Source organism: Macrobrachium rosenbergii, chromosome 3, assembly GCF_040412425.1.
Source record: "Macrobrachium rosenbergii isolate ZJJX-2024 chromosome 3, ASM4041242v1, whole genome shotgun sequence".
NCBI classification, from domain to species: domain Eukaryota; kingdom Metazoa; phylum Arthropoda; class Malacostraca; order Decapoda; family Palaemonidae; genus Macrobrachium; species Macrobrachium rosenbergii.
Genome location: NC_089743.1, coordinates 18,083,937 through 18,098,638, shown reverse-complemented (window position 1 = coordinate 18,098,638; position 14,702 = coordinate 18,083,937). Strand labels below are relative to the sequence as shown.

Genomic DNA, 14,702 nt, shown 5'->3' with positions numbered 1-14,702 from the left:
AATCCCCTAAGCCAAGCAAACTAAAGTTTTATTTAAACATTATGATTATTACTTTGATAAGCCCCTATTCATATGGAACAGGCATACAGGGGCCATTGACCTGAAATTCAAGCATCCAAAGAATATGATGTTCATTTGAAAGTTACAACAGATAATAAGAAATGAAGAAAGGAAAAATCAGTTATCTGATAAGAAAAAAAGAATAAATTAATAAATTAACAATACAGGCAGTCCCCGGTTAACGGTGAACTCAGTTAACAGCGATTCGGTTTTATGGGGTTTGTCTAGTGCCAAAAATCGGCAGTTTTCGGCGCCGAAAATCGCCGATTTCCGCTTATCGGCGCCGATAATTGGGTATTGGCACAGCTACATACCTAACAGAGGCGCTGATAACCGAAAATCGGCGCTTTTCGGCGCCGATAACCCCCAAAAATCGCCAAAAATGCACCGGAATCGCCAATTTTCAGTTAGCGGCGATTTTCAGTTATCATCACACCCTCAGAAACAGAACCCCGCCAATAACCGGGGACTGCCTGTATAATAGATAAAAATATACATGATTAAAACAAGAGGTTCCAGTTGCACAACATCCTCGGGGAGACTGCTCCACAGTTCACAGGTGTGAGGAATAAAAGAACTCTGGAACTGAGAAGTTCGACAGCATGGCACATTTACTGCATATTGGTGCTGCTCCTCAGTACATAGGTCACTCTCCCACTCTCAGCAGGAAAAGAGGATCAGGGATCAATTTTGAAAGTGAAAGTTCTCTGTTAAAATCCAACTTATGACAAATTGACAAAAAAAATAGAGACAGACCATCTGCCAATGATCACAGTCATTACTGTCAATATTAGGAAACAGAAACCTCCCACCATAAACCACTCTAAAAAGAGATAAATCTCTGGCAGAAGCAGAAACCCACACCAGAGAATAGTATTCTTGTAAAGGAAGCACAAATGACCTAAAACAGGTTGCACTGATTTCATTATTATTATAAATACATGAGGGGACTTACATGCAATACGTGACTTCTTTGCAGCATTTTCTAACACATTTATTAAATGTTTCTAAAAATTAAGGTTTGAGTCAAAAGTTACACCAAATATAATCAAAGCTTCAGACTCACTAAGCAGGGTCCCATACACTTGAAGGAGAAGATGGGGTGGAAAATCAGTACAAGATCTACTACTGTAATAAATTTGTTTTAGCTTTTGTTTTACTGGAGTTCAGCCTCATACCCCACCAACGACACCATTCAGTAATCTACTCCATGTCACCATTGACTAAAGGGCAACTTCATTTCCCCTAAGTGGGGACTTTACTACACCCACAAGTGTTGTATAACTGGTATACTGAATAATCTTGTTTTCCAGGCCAAGTTGTACTGTATACACTAAAAAATAAAATTGGACTAGATGTTCCACTTGCATAACACCCTTCCACAATGACAAAAGTTCTAGGTTGTTCATATGCACCTTACTCTATTATACAGTCCAACTCCCTGATATTTCTATATTTCCCAGAAATGGCCCCCAACCTGACACCATGCCTCAAGATAATGTGAGATCTGGTTTCATGAGGTCTAGAGGCAGACCCATCAAAAGTCTTGACCAATCTCCCCACCAACAAAGAGAACTAAAAAAATCTGGAGGAACTGCCACTGGAGTCAAATCTGGAAGATGAGACCTGTCCCCTGAGTTAGCCACTGGAGTCAAATCTGGAAGATGAGACCTGTCCCCTGAGTTAATGACATAAAATTGAATTGGTCTCATTCTTAGGCAGGCCATGCTGACAACCTTCTCTAAAGAGGCCATGTGGCCCAAAAGAGACGGCACACTTCTTGGTCATAAGCTTATCTAAAGATTAAATCTCTCAGTAGGGATAGAAAATTGTCTACTCATTTCTCTGTTGAAAAACCCTGAAAAGACAGATAGTTGATCTTCATCCCTGGATTGGAAGAAGGCCATACACAGAAGACAATCATGGCCCTCAACATCACCCGAAACGAGTTGATGAAAACTAACCAGTCGCATAAGTATAGGAGAACTAAGATTCAAAGCAGATGACTGCATCCCACTGATGGAGCTAAAACAAGGGTGAATACCTATGGCTCCATGGTCAGACCAAAACACAGAACTTTGAATTGGGAGAACTCCCTCATAACATGAGAACTGACCACCTCGAAAGGGCTTATTAGAAGTGGAAGAACTTGGGCTTGGGTTGATATTCTGCACATAACTTAGGTGTAGGACCACTACAGGAGTAAGCACAGACACTTGAATGAAATTTTTAAAGATTCTGTTAAGAATTCCTTACTCTCCTGATTTGAAACATCCTCAGCAATGGCCTCAAATACCTTGAGGTTAAGGAGATGACAATGAGATGCATAAAAAAAAAAAAGCTGGTGACTGTTGAGCTGGAGCTACTTTACAAGATATGAACACAACTGTTCCCAATTCTTTAAAACTGAGTTAGAAAATATGAGGTACCTCCTCTGAAGCACTGAAAATAGCTCTATCAAAAGGAGGTAAAAACTCCGCCTCATCAAGAACTGTCTCTCCTTTGAGAGTAATGTGGTTTCACCTGGTGCAGCAAATGAGCAATCATGCTAACTGCAAGTTCAGCACAGGAAAGGGCTTCAGTAGAGTTAAATGCTGATTTAATGAGCACTCTGCCTATTAGCCCAAATCATCTTCCAGGTTTCGAGAGCTCTACATTTCACTGGGTTAAGCAACTTGAAAAAACTAGCATCTCAAGCTGTACGAGGATAAAGCTCTGGCATCTATCGTGTGTCATAATAGGCAACTCTCCACAATTTCATGAAAGTTGAAACCAATGGAATCACATTCCAGTAGCCTGTTGTAAGGGATAACACTTTTAATATTGCCTAAAAATGTGCCTTAACAAAATCAGATAACTTGAACTTCTTACTCGCTTGACAGAAGCTGAGGCAGAAGCAAACAAAAGTGAGTGCTGATCAACAGGTTCACCCTTGGTAAAAAGGAGAGGGTAAAGCGAAGCAGTGTGATCTATCAATAGCTTGAAAACCAAAGGAGAATCATCTGATAGTCAAAATCTGTCAAGTCTAATGGAAAAATTGGGGCAGCAAAACCAGAAAATCTGCAGACTTAGACGGTGGAGTAGCAAGGGCCTATGATGGTAACGAGCCCAGGACTGGCAGCAATAATTACATTACAGGATGTGGAAGGGAAACAGCAGACAGCTGATAGGGAACAGGAGACACTTAATATGGCTGGGAGATGGTTGGATGGAAGAAGGTAAGAGGTTCTCGCATGACATCATGGTAGATGAATCACTCATTCTTCAACAACAAATCCAACACAGACAAATGTTTTGATATGAGAGAGAACTCCAGTTGCGGTAACAGCAGGAGTCATCTGTACAAAAGATGTGGTGGAGGGGGAAGGGCTGCTAGTACAAATAGGTACAGTTGTCAAAAGGAGACGCTGAAGAGGAGGATTGGGTAAGAGTGGGAGGATTAACGTCAGAAACACAAGGAATAAACGATGGTACAGACTGAACACCTGAAGTACTTACAAGCACTTCAGAAACTATCAAAGCAACAGGAATACTATGTCTTAAATCCATTAATAAATCAGCAGGATCACATACATTACTGTCATTTTCACCAGATGATGATGACATAAGTTGATTGGCACAAGCACTTAACACTACCATATAAATCTTTTGGAGAATGAGTTTGGTATGAGGCAGTAGACAGTTTAGAGCAAGACAAAAGAGGGCATCCCTACAAGCAATAGTAAGGCTCTGACACCTTATCTCTTGCAGGGGAAACCAAAAAATTCTATCACTATGGGGGAATTGTGACCTTTTACCATAATATACTTGGTTAAAAGCCTAACTGATGACAACAATATGCTAATATCTTCAAGTTTACCTATTTTTTCTCCTGAACCATGGGAATCATTAGAAGACAGAGCAGGAGGAGTGAAAAAGTAATCAGACCCTTCTGGCAGTGGAGGAGTAAGAGAAGGAGCAACACTTGAAGGAGGAATAGATGGAGTAGACTTAAGACTGGACCTAACTTATTGTCTACTTAACCTATTGGCCTCTTGTATCTCCTGATACTTAACAAAATTATTCGTTCTCTATCTTAACCCTGCAGGTAAAACACAGTGAATGCCCATCATTGCCGGTATTAGTTTTAGAGGATAAATCTTATGCAAGCTAAATACATTCGGTTTACACAAAACTTGCTCCTACAAAGCCTAATGCTTCTGTCTCTGCTTGCCGTAGATGACATAGCTCAAAAGAAAAACCAACCAAAACACCATACAGGAGAAACACTGCCAGAAATATCAAAATTATTACAGCTAAATCACTCCATGTGCACAAAGACTCAATAAGAAGAATTCTGACAAGAGCACAAACATTCTCACGCTACCTTGTGGGAAAACAGATGATTATAGACAGCCCATCTTTTCCAGCCAAGCATTATTTTATTTTATTTTTTTTAAATGCCAATATCACCAAATGGCACAAAGAAGTAGCTAACTTTAACAGTAAGTAGGATTCATCCAAAATAATTGGTTTAATTTAGAGGAATATCCTTTATTTTTGGTATATGTTAATTCAAATAAGTGATTTTTATGATACAATAAATTTTTTAGGTATTTACCCCTCTATCATTTGCTGTATCTGTGACTACTTAGCGCAGGTTCAGCAAGTTTTAAAACTGAAACAATCCTTAACAAGCACTCCCATTAATTACCTATACCCCTTGGAAGGTGGAGGTAAGACAGATTGTTTTGGTTATTCTTCTCTCAATCTCTTAAGAGGAGAAGAAAGAGGGATCTAAATGAAAATGTACCTAAAAAATCAATTTAATCACAAAAATCACTATGTTTTAGGTTAAACTTACACTTTATCATTTGCTGACTACAACATTGTGTGCTGGAGGAGTGTAAGACATCTCCCTATAACCAAATTATCAGATACCATTAAAAATACCCTAATTGCTGCTTACCTGATGAATATGATCCCATGGCAAGTACTCGTCAGATGAGGATCTTCATCAGGTAAGGTCCACTACTGCAGGAGTTGGAGAACTGAACCTGAATATGGCCATTTGTTAACAATTGTGCAACACAGAATGGCAAGTCAGACCTCTGCCTCAAGCCCGCAGAGCTGACGAGAGCTACAATCACAACTAAACCACAATCCCTAAAAAGTTACCACCTACCTAATTGAGTTGCTGTGGCACCTTACACCCAAAACCACAAGACCATTTAGCAAAAAAAAAAAAAAAAAAAAAGTTATCAGCTCGAGTAGCTTTCTCCAATGAAGAGCAATGTCTCTTCAACAAAAGTAGCTTTCTACAATAAGGAGCAATGTCTCTGCAACACAAGTAGCTTTCTCCAATGAGGAGCAATGTCTCTGCAACAAAAGTAGCTTTCTCCAATGAGGACCAATGTCTGCAACAAAGGCAAGAAAACTCTGTCTGCCCTTACCTAAGAGAAAACAAAGCAAATACAACTAAGCAAAATAATTAAAAACAAAAATAGAGTAAGATATGTATGAACTCAAATACATATGGTTCCCCAATTACCCAGGAAGGAGGTCAATAGCAAGAACCTTTACTTGTTTGTAACATAATGGGAAGACGAGGTGATAATCTCCCCTGCCAACACCAAAAGTGCCAGTGTTTGGCAGTCTTCATACTGGATTTCAATGTCCCTCAAGTCATTGGAACTGAACACAGGGCTACATCTCCACTGCGCCACCAAAATTAGTGGAGAGAGAGAGAGAGAGAGAGAGAGAGAGAGAGAGAGAGAGAGAGAGAGAGAGAGAGAGAGAGAGAGAGAGAGAGAGATCCTCATAAAAACTTGAAAGGAGACAATCCTCTAGAGACATCGCATGGTGCACACCCAAAGCCACGGCATTCTTAGACACATGAACCTCAAGATCCCTGAGAGTGCAAAATAGGTTCCTACACACCTTCCTTAATGGTTTAGGATGGGATGTATGAAAATTTGATTGATTTATGGCTATTAAAAAATTCATAGACTAAATTCACTGGCTCTGATCATAAAATTCAAAACAGAATGGGAAAAGGATGGCAAACTGCCGTTCCTAGATGTCCTAACCATGAGAAGAGAACAGATATGCTTTCACAGTATATAGGAAACCCACTTTCGCTGTTTCTTACATTCATTTCCTTAGCTGCCACAATGTCTCCGTAAAGATCATGGTAGGGTGCAACCTATTCCTCATGGGACTTAGAATATGTTCAAATGGGTGCCTAAATAAAGAATTCAACACGATCCACCAACGCCATTATCGAGAAAGCTATTAACAAAGCATATAGAATATACTACAGAGGTCCAAGTCACAACAGGCAAATAGATTTTAACGACAAAATAAAGCTTCCGTATGACGAAAACAACAAAAAAGTTACAGAACATCTCAGGTCTAATAATCCTTTTATTTTCCATTATCCTAAATCCATTGGGAGCTCGCTCACTACCGTACATACTTAAATAAAAAAGGGGAAGAAGCAGGAGTTTACAAGATTCTGTGCAACAATTGTAATGAGATTTACATGGGGGAGACAGGTAGGTCTATCACACAAAGAATAACAGAGCATAAAGATCAGCGCGATACGCTTCAGAGAGTTCAGAGATTTTCCTACATATCAGGGATAAAGCCCACCATAAACTGGGGTGGGGCAGAGCTGGTTTTCAAAAGTAGTTGACTGTACAAAAGGAAGATGCTGTAATTTGCTATCATCAATCAAACCAACAATATGAACCTGTCAGGAGGACATTGGAAATTGGATGACATCGACGGGTTAATCCTCAGGCCTCCTCTTAAGGTGTTTCAGAAAACACGACCACCAGATGCATCGCCAGATGGGAGCTAACGAAGCCAAAAATCACAAGGGAATAGCTTAATTTCCATCCTTCCTGGGTCAATGGCCACCTGCATGCCAACGAGACTTAATGCCACACCTACATATGTTTTGTATCATCTGTCCATATTTTACCAGTGAACAGGGGCATAGAAGGAAGTGCTTGAAATATATGGTTGAAGCATTCATACAGTGTTTTATGGGCCTTTTTATCTTCATATTATACTGTTGTATTACAGTAAAAGACATTTAATATATATATATATACACACACACATATATATATATATATATATATATATATATATATATATATATATATATATATATATATATATATATATATATATATATATATATATATATATATTTTATATCTATATATAATAAATATATTACCCTTGGCAATTAACCATCTTAGATCCCCAAGACTAGGACATTCAATACCAGCAAATGTCTCACAGTCAAGGAGACAATACAGTATAGTCATTGCAGAATGGATGGTTTTCATCTGACATCAATCCTTAAACAGAACATCGTTTCTAGTCTCCTTGGCATGTAGGTATATGACCAAGGGGATACTGATGATGTAATACTGGACATCTTTTGATCTATTTCAGTATTTTCCCGAAGGGACTGGCACAGGTTTATAATTTTCTGACTTACAAGAGGAAATACATCCCTATCTAGTAGTAGTAGTAGGCATCTCCTGGGTTCTAGAGATGATCAGCTCGCTCATTCCCCAGAAACCCAACATGGGAAGGCACCTGGCAAAAACTTACTTATTTACCTCTTCTTTTCACTAACAACAGCCATTCCATAATCTCTAAAATCAGTGGGTGTAAAGAGTCAGAAGATGCTCAAGACTCATGAACACTTCTTGAGTCACAATGTATTGTCAAACTATTTCCATTTAATTAAAATTTCTTTTTAGGTCTTTAAAATTCCATGCAGCTCTGCTGTAAAAAATGGATGCAACAGATGATAATATCCCACTTCTTTCTACATACATCAGGAAAGACTACTCCAAAGCTGACGCCAGTATCTGACTTCAAGTTATCTGTGAAAACTGCAACGGAATTATCATAGAGGAACGATCTAAAAATATTGTTCTCATTGCCTCATTGGACAATTCTGCATTTGTTGAATTAAAATATCTACAGCATTTTATCTCTAGAAGGTTCCAGGGGAGGATAACCAAATATCTATCTGGTCAAGTCTCTCTCTTTGGGATGTTTAATTGACTGGTTATACATTTTACTGTAAAAGCATATGGTTGAGTTTGCTTGGGGTGATTTTCCTAAAATTGCCAATGCCTTTCATTTCTGATACAAATGCTCATTAAGGACTTAGGGAGCCTCTGAAATCTGTACCTGCTCCAAACCAGCAGATGTTGGTAATGTCGATCTGGAGGAATCTCACATCTACAAGCATGCTCTCAGTGGAAGATGATTTAAATGCTCCTGTAGCCAGTCATACTTCTGCATGATGGATTCAATTAAGCATTTTAAGGCCATTAGGTTTGGCTGATGTGTATATTTCACACCCATAAGTTAATTTTGAAAAGACCAAAGTTTTGCATTGTCTCAACATCTGAGTTTGGTCAGCACCCCACAAAGTGTGCGACAGATCTTTCAGGACATTCATTGCTTTCAAGCATTTTATACTTCAGATGTGGAATCCAAGTCAGCTTGCTATACAAAAAATCAACCCATGAAACCTTGTTTCAGCAACACATGCAATTCTCTGCCCATGTGTGAGCAGATCTGGATCAGGATGGACTCCTCTTACATGGCAAAAGTGCATAGTTACCATTTTACTAACTGAAAACCTAAAACCATTCATCTCACCCAACTTGACTATATTATCAATGCAGAGCTGAAGGTGGCGTTTCACCACTGCCACTCTTTTTGCTGCATAAGATATCGAAAGGTCATCGCCAAATAATGTATAAGTTACATCTAGAGGAATTATTTTGGATACCCCATTGATTGCTAATGCAAACAAAGTTGTGGCACTCCTTCTTGGTTGAATGCACCTGACATTGTTACTCCAACTTGAACCTGAAAAAGCCTACTTAAAAAAAAAACCTTGATAAAAAGAGGCATTTTTCCTCTCATGTTACAGAACCTTCAGAATGCCATATCTCCTTGTCGTGTCATAGGCCTTCTCGAGATCAAAGAAAATGGTGATGTGATGCTGTTCGTTAACAAAAGCTTCATATAACGAAGATTATATTTGAACCAATGCACCAGTTGTGGAGTGCATACTTCTAAAACCACACTGAGCAGGGGAAAAATATTTACCACGTTCCAAGTACCGCATCAAACGTGTATTCATCATTCTTTCCATGATCTTACATAGACATGATGTCAGTGCAATGGAACAATACGTCTCTGTTCTGAAAGAGGGACATAAAAGTAGCTCTTCTTCCTCAAAAATTAGTTTCCAAAAGGAGAAAACTCTTGGAAGAGCTTTGGCCTTGACATTATTCTCAGCATAAAACGATGCCACAGTACATGAAAACCCTATGAATGATAATATTACTTGTAATTCACTTTTCTTTTGACCAAAGAAAATGCCACCAGAAAGATTGTCGAAGAGCCTTGAGAAAGCCTCTCTCAAGGGTTCAAAAGGAGGGCCTCTAATGTCTTAAGACAACATCTAGGTTCCATAAAAGCAGGTTTTGCAGAACCTTCAGCTTTTCCAGCTGAAATGAGCAAATATCTTTGCGTAAGTCCTAACATTTGAAATATCCAATCCAGTATGCAATAAAACAGAAGTCAGCATGGAGGCAATAGACAAACCTTTGGCATATCTCTAATAGCACAGAAACTTTATTATATTGTCAATATTGTTGCAAAGACAGGAAATACCCCTGGGTTTGCACCGTGATCTATATAGCTCCCAATTTTTCGGATACAAGATATTGGTGGACTTTCTCCTTGCAGTGAAGACAGAATCCCTAAACGACTTTTCAAAGTTGTCTAGGCCTCTAGAGCTGAGGATCTTGTTGACGCATGTTGACATTTCCGTGAAGCTTCCCTCTCCCTGACTGTCGAATTAGAAATGTCCACTGAGGTAACTGTCTGAGAACTTCTACTGACATTTCCAGAAGGTCTGTGATCCAGTGCCTCCTCAGCCACCAAAGCACACATAGAATCATGGTGGTGTGCCCAGATTCCCTCAAATTCTTGAGCACCTCCAACAGCAGAAACGGAGGGAAGGCAGATGACCTTTAAATCCTAAAAGTCACCACTAAAAATTGAGGGTCATCTTATACTAACATTCTACAAATTAAACCTTGAATTCAAAGCGATGCTTATCAGTAGGCTAGCCTCGGCCTTGGTGCAATAACCACTGACATACATGAAAAGATTCAAATTATGAAATAAACTGATAATAAATGTAATAAAACTATTTTTACACTATACATTATTATCTTCATAATAAATAGCCTATTTGAGGAATACTAATTCCACATCAATAAAATCAACTTTTATCTATATGATCCCATCTGAGAAAATGTAACCATCGAGTTACGGCTGTGCTCACAGCAACCTTTATCTTTTGGTAAGCTTTCAGAAATTTTAATGGTAGTGTAATTACGGTAGTAATAACATTTAGGATAACATAATACTTATTTTTCATCAAAAATTCTTTATCACTGATGAAGTATAGGTAAATGGCCATTGATACACATGGCTGTTTGTAACTGTTTAGAAAATTCAGTCATACGAACAATAATCCTCTTACATTATCATGTTGTTAGGGGTTATTTGTGATTGGCGATGAAACATGAACAAAACGATGGTTTCCCTTTTAGGCGACGTGTGTAGGAAAAATATGATGTAGAATCGGCTTTGTTATTTCATTTATTTTAAGGAAACCATGAGTAAAACGGCATTTGTAATGACATCATCTTTACATAACCAATATTTCATAAGATGCATGTTGTTGCAAAAGCTAGCGTATATACAGATGGTTTTGTAATTTAGCAGTTGCCTTATACTATAGGTATGAGATAAATTCAAGAAAATATGCCATAATTTTTTACCTCGTCTTATCTAAAGGTTGTCTTATACACGGAAATACACAGTAATAATTAACTCGGATTTAGGAACTCGTGTTCCTTATCAGAGACCATAGGCAGATAACTTATTTCAAGAAACCCAAGCAGCCATCTACACTTTACACTGGTAGCCATCCAAGATCCAAATAATGTTTAACTTTGGCACAAAGGAAACATTACACTGTGAAGGACTCAAAGTCCAAAAATGGGTACATATGTTATTCAAGTAAAAAAAACTATCAGCTTCATTTCCTCTGAGATATCATAAGAGAAAATGTGGGTTCTACAATCTTGGGGAGCCTGTTATGAATGGAAAAAACACAAGTACACAACAAATTGGTGGGGAAAATTAGGCCGGAACAGACACAGACACCTCAGAGGAGATGCAGAGAGTAGATATGCACATGAAAACTCAAAAGGACTGAAGCTGGATACTGTATGAGAGGGTGACAGATATGCAGTGTAACTCAACTGAGGAGAGATCCCCACTTCTGGGTAAAAGGGTCATCTTTTACAAAATGGAAGGAGGTTGCCCACTTCAAACCAATGCATAAGGCTAAATAAAACGCTTGTTTGTTCATTATGCTGTACAGGCATGTACATCAACAGCCATCAGCTACTAGCACACAAAAATTGGAATTTGTGACAAGTGTTGCTTTTTATATAGACTTTCACTGAAGAAGTTATTCAACTTTCATGAACCCGAGCTATGATCTTGTGCAAAACTGTCATATGCAACATATCAAAGAAACCATTGGCAAAATGTATAACTGGGAAACTCACCAGTCTAATGATTATCATCTTAAAAAATAAAATTCCATGTCCTGTATCCAAAACCAAATTTTTCATATAACACATCCATATGAATTTGTCTCAGTTCTCAATGTTATCAACTGAGATTTGAAAAAATAAAATAATTACGAAAAGATAGACTTTTGGCTCCAAAAAACATTGAAGTTTTATTGGCAATGGCACAATTTGCTTTCAGAAATCTGTAATAATTACACTGAAGGAAAAGCAGCTGAATTAAAACATGGATACAGTACCTGGTTAATCAATAAAAAAAAATTAGTACACAAAAATTTCAAAACTAGACTAAAATCAAACAGTTGTTCAATACTGTGCAAATTTCTTTAAGTTACTACTTTAGATTCAATCGCTCCTGGTAAGTGAACCTAAAGCCCTGCACCAGTGAAATAAGCATGCTGTCCAATACACCAGAAATAACTTTATTATTGCTCTACAAATTCAAGCAACTACATTATTATAGAGTAGTTTAACATGCTTTTTTTCTACACTCACACTGGTTACAAAAGGACTGTTCTTCAATCAGATACAAAAAATGGAACATGGTAAAAGTACAGACAGCTTGGGAGACCAAAGTGTATGAATGTAAAGTAAATGGCAGAAAACCATGCAACTGGGGGGTCAGAGAACCCTGCAAAGAATGAAGAGTAACCCACTGCCAGCAAAACTTATACCTATAATATACAAAATGAAGAAAAAATGTAGAAAGAATTTTCTATTAGGAAAAGATATATATCAAGCATTTTCCATATTACCATATATACTCATGTAACGCGCGATTTCGCATATCATGTGACCCCCAAATTTTCACCCTTCAAAAATGATTTTATCATGTATCACGTGTATCATGCGGGTTCCTTTTTTGAGACCAAATTACAATAGACTAACCTCTTTTCCTCCACCTCTTTATCTATCCCATCTTCTAGTTAAATAAGTTAAAGAAGTAAAAGAGAATGATAAAAGTACCATTAATAACATTATACTCGTTGCATAAACGAGTACAGCTATAAACAACCAAGCGAGAAACAGCTGTTTTGCTACGAACAACCGAATTGGATAACAACAGCTGTTTTGCTTGCATTTCAACCATTGTGCAATAGTAAAAAAATACCGTAGTTATGTAACCAATGACGTTAAGTAGAGTAGAACTGATATACTTTTACATTACACCCTTATACACTATGGAGAAAAGATCGGCATGGAAATATACAGCTAAATTTTAGCTGCAAGTTGTAGCTGAAGCTAAGAAAACAATGTTCAAGCTGCTAATGACTATAAATTATCGTGCATTGGCAACATGGATGAAACTCCTTTAAACTCCGATATACCATCAAACTCAACTGTAAATAGAACTGGAGAGAAAAGTATTTTAATCAAAACTACTGGGCATGAAAGAACACATTTTACTGTTGTTTTCATGCTGATAAAAGTTAAATAAGTAAAGCTTGCGTTATGATGAAATCAAGTGAAAACGGCAGCTTGTATTATGATGACATCAAGAGAAAACGGCAAACGGAATCTGTTGATTTCTTTTATATAAAAAACATGCCCCCAACACCATTTGTTAACAAAAAAAAAAAAAAAAAACTAAATTTAGTTCACTATGCAGCCTATTTAAATCATATTTCGACATGAAAACACTTCATAAAACAAAAAATAACCTTGTTCCATATAAATAGAGTATCTAGAGATTCATTTACGCTAACTAGAAGCAAGACAATCGCTCTGAATTGAGTTAAATACAGCCCAACAAACTCTTACCTCATAATTGCCATCAGCTGATACAATATTTTTGGATACAGTGAAGTAAAGCATAACTTTTTAAAAGATCCATGGAAAAGATTCATTTTTGTTATGTTCTATTTTATAATACAGTACTAATATGTGAATATTACATACTCTAATTTTATATCTTGTGTATGATGCGACCTCCTTAAAATTAGCTTCAAAATTAGGTCTTCAAAAGTCGCATGTTCGTGAGTATATACGGTACTTACGGAACACAATACTGTACAACAAAAAACCTGGTGCATGCGTAACTTGACAGACAACTTACCTGTTGTCCTGTGTCAGGATACAGAAGAGACATATGTTGGGCGAGGAGGGATAGACCTCCCTGACTAGTAAACACATGAAGAGTAGATGGTAATGGTTCTGTACATAAAAGCAATGCTTCTCGACCAGTTTCCCCCTCTGGTAAAAAAAAAAAAAATATGCTATTGTAATCTTTAACAATTATGATAAATACCTGTATCTTTGTATCACTTCATGACTTTCAACTTTTGTATTTTACTGATACCATAAAAAAGCAGTAAATTCAAATTAGCTTTTCTTACCTTAGTAATGTAATATACCCTAAATAATTTAAGCACAGGGACTCAGTGGAAAATTTAAAATTATTATTATTCATACAGAGCACAGGCTTTAAAATTAAAATGTCATTAACTTGATGAAAAACCTTTCACAGAATGAAATGCATGGGATATAAAAAATGAGTACAGTAACTGAGGTTGATACAAAAAATCTTTCACATAATGCAATGCATATGATATAAAAAAAAAGGAGTAATTGAAGTTAAATAAAAACAGCAGCAAGTACAGTAATGAGATGTTAGGTCTTCGTGCAGTTAAGTGTAATTCTCTCTCAAAGATTCTTTAAGGATAATGTAAGATGTATTTGAAATTATATTACTGTACAGTGTTTTTAGATGATAGAGCATATTGTACAACATATAAAATATTCACTCATTATTTTCATTTTATTTTCCAGTCTGCTTTTACTTCAAAATAAAATTAAAATAATTAGCAAATATTTTAAATATTGTACAATATGCTCTATCATCCAAAAACACTTTACAGAAATATTATTTCAAATACATCTTACATAACCCTTAGAGAGAGAGAGAGAGAGAGAGAGAGAGAGAGAGAGAGA

General features: G+C 37.1%; 1 protein-coding gene across 1 annotated transcript in view; it reads right to left on the bottom strand.

Annotated features, from left to right (window-relative positions):
* Bruce (BIR repeat containing ubiquitin-conjugating enzyme) overlaps window positions 1-14,702 on the bottom strand; it is a 361,218-nt gene that overhangs the window by 70,772 nt on the left and 275,744 nt on the right. The window contains 1 exon segment of the mRNA XM_067128151.1: window positions 13,828-13,964. Within this exon segment, the coding sequence (XP_066984252.1) occupies window positions 13,828-13,964 (137 nt within the window).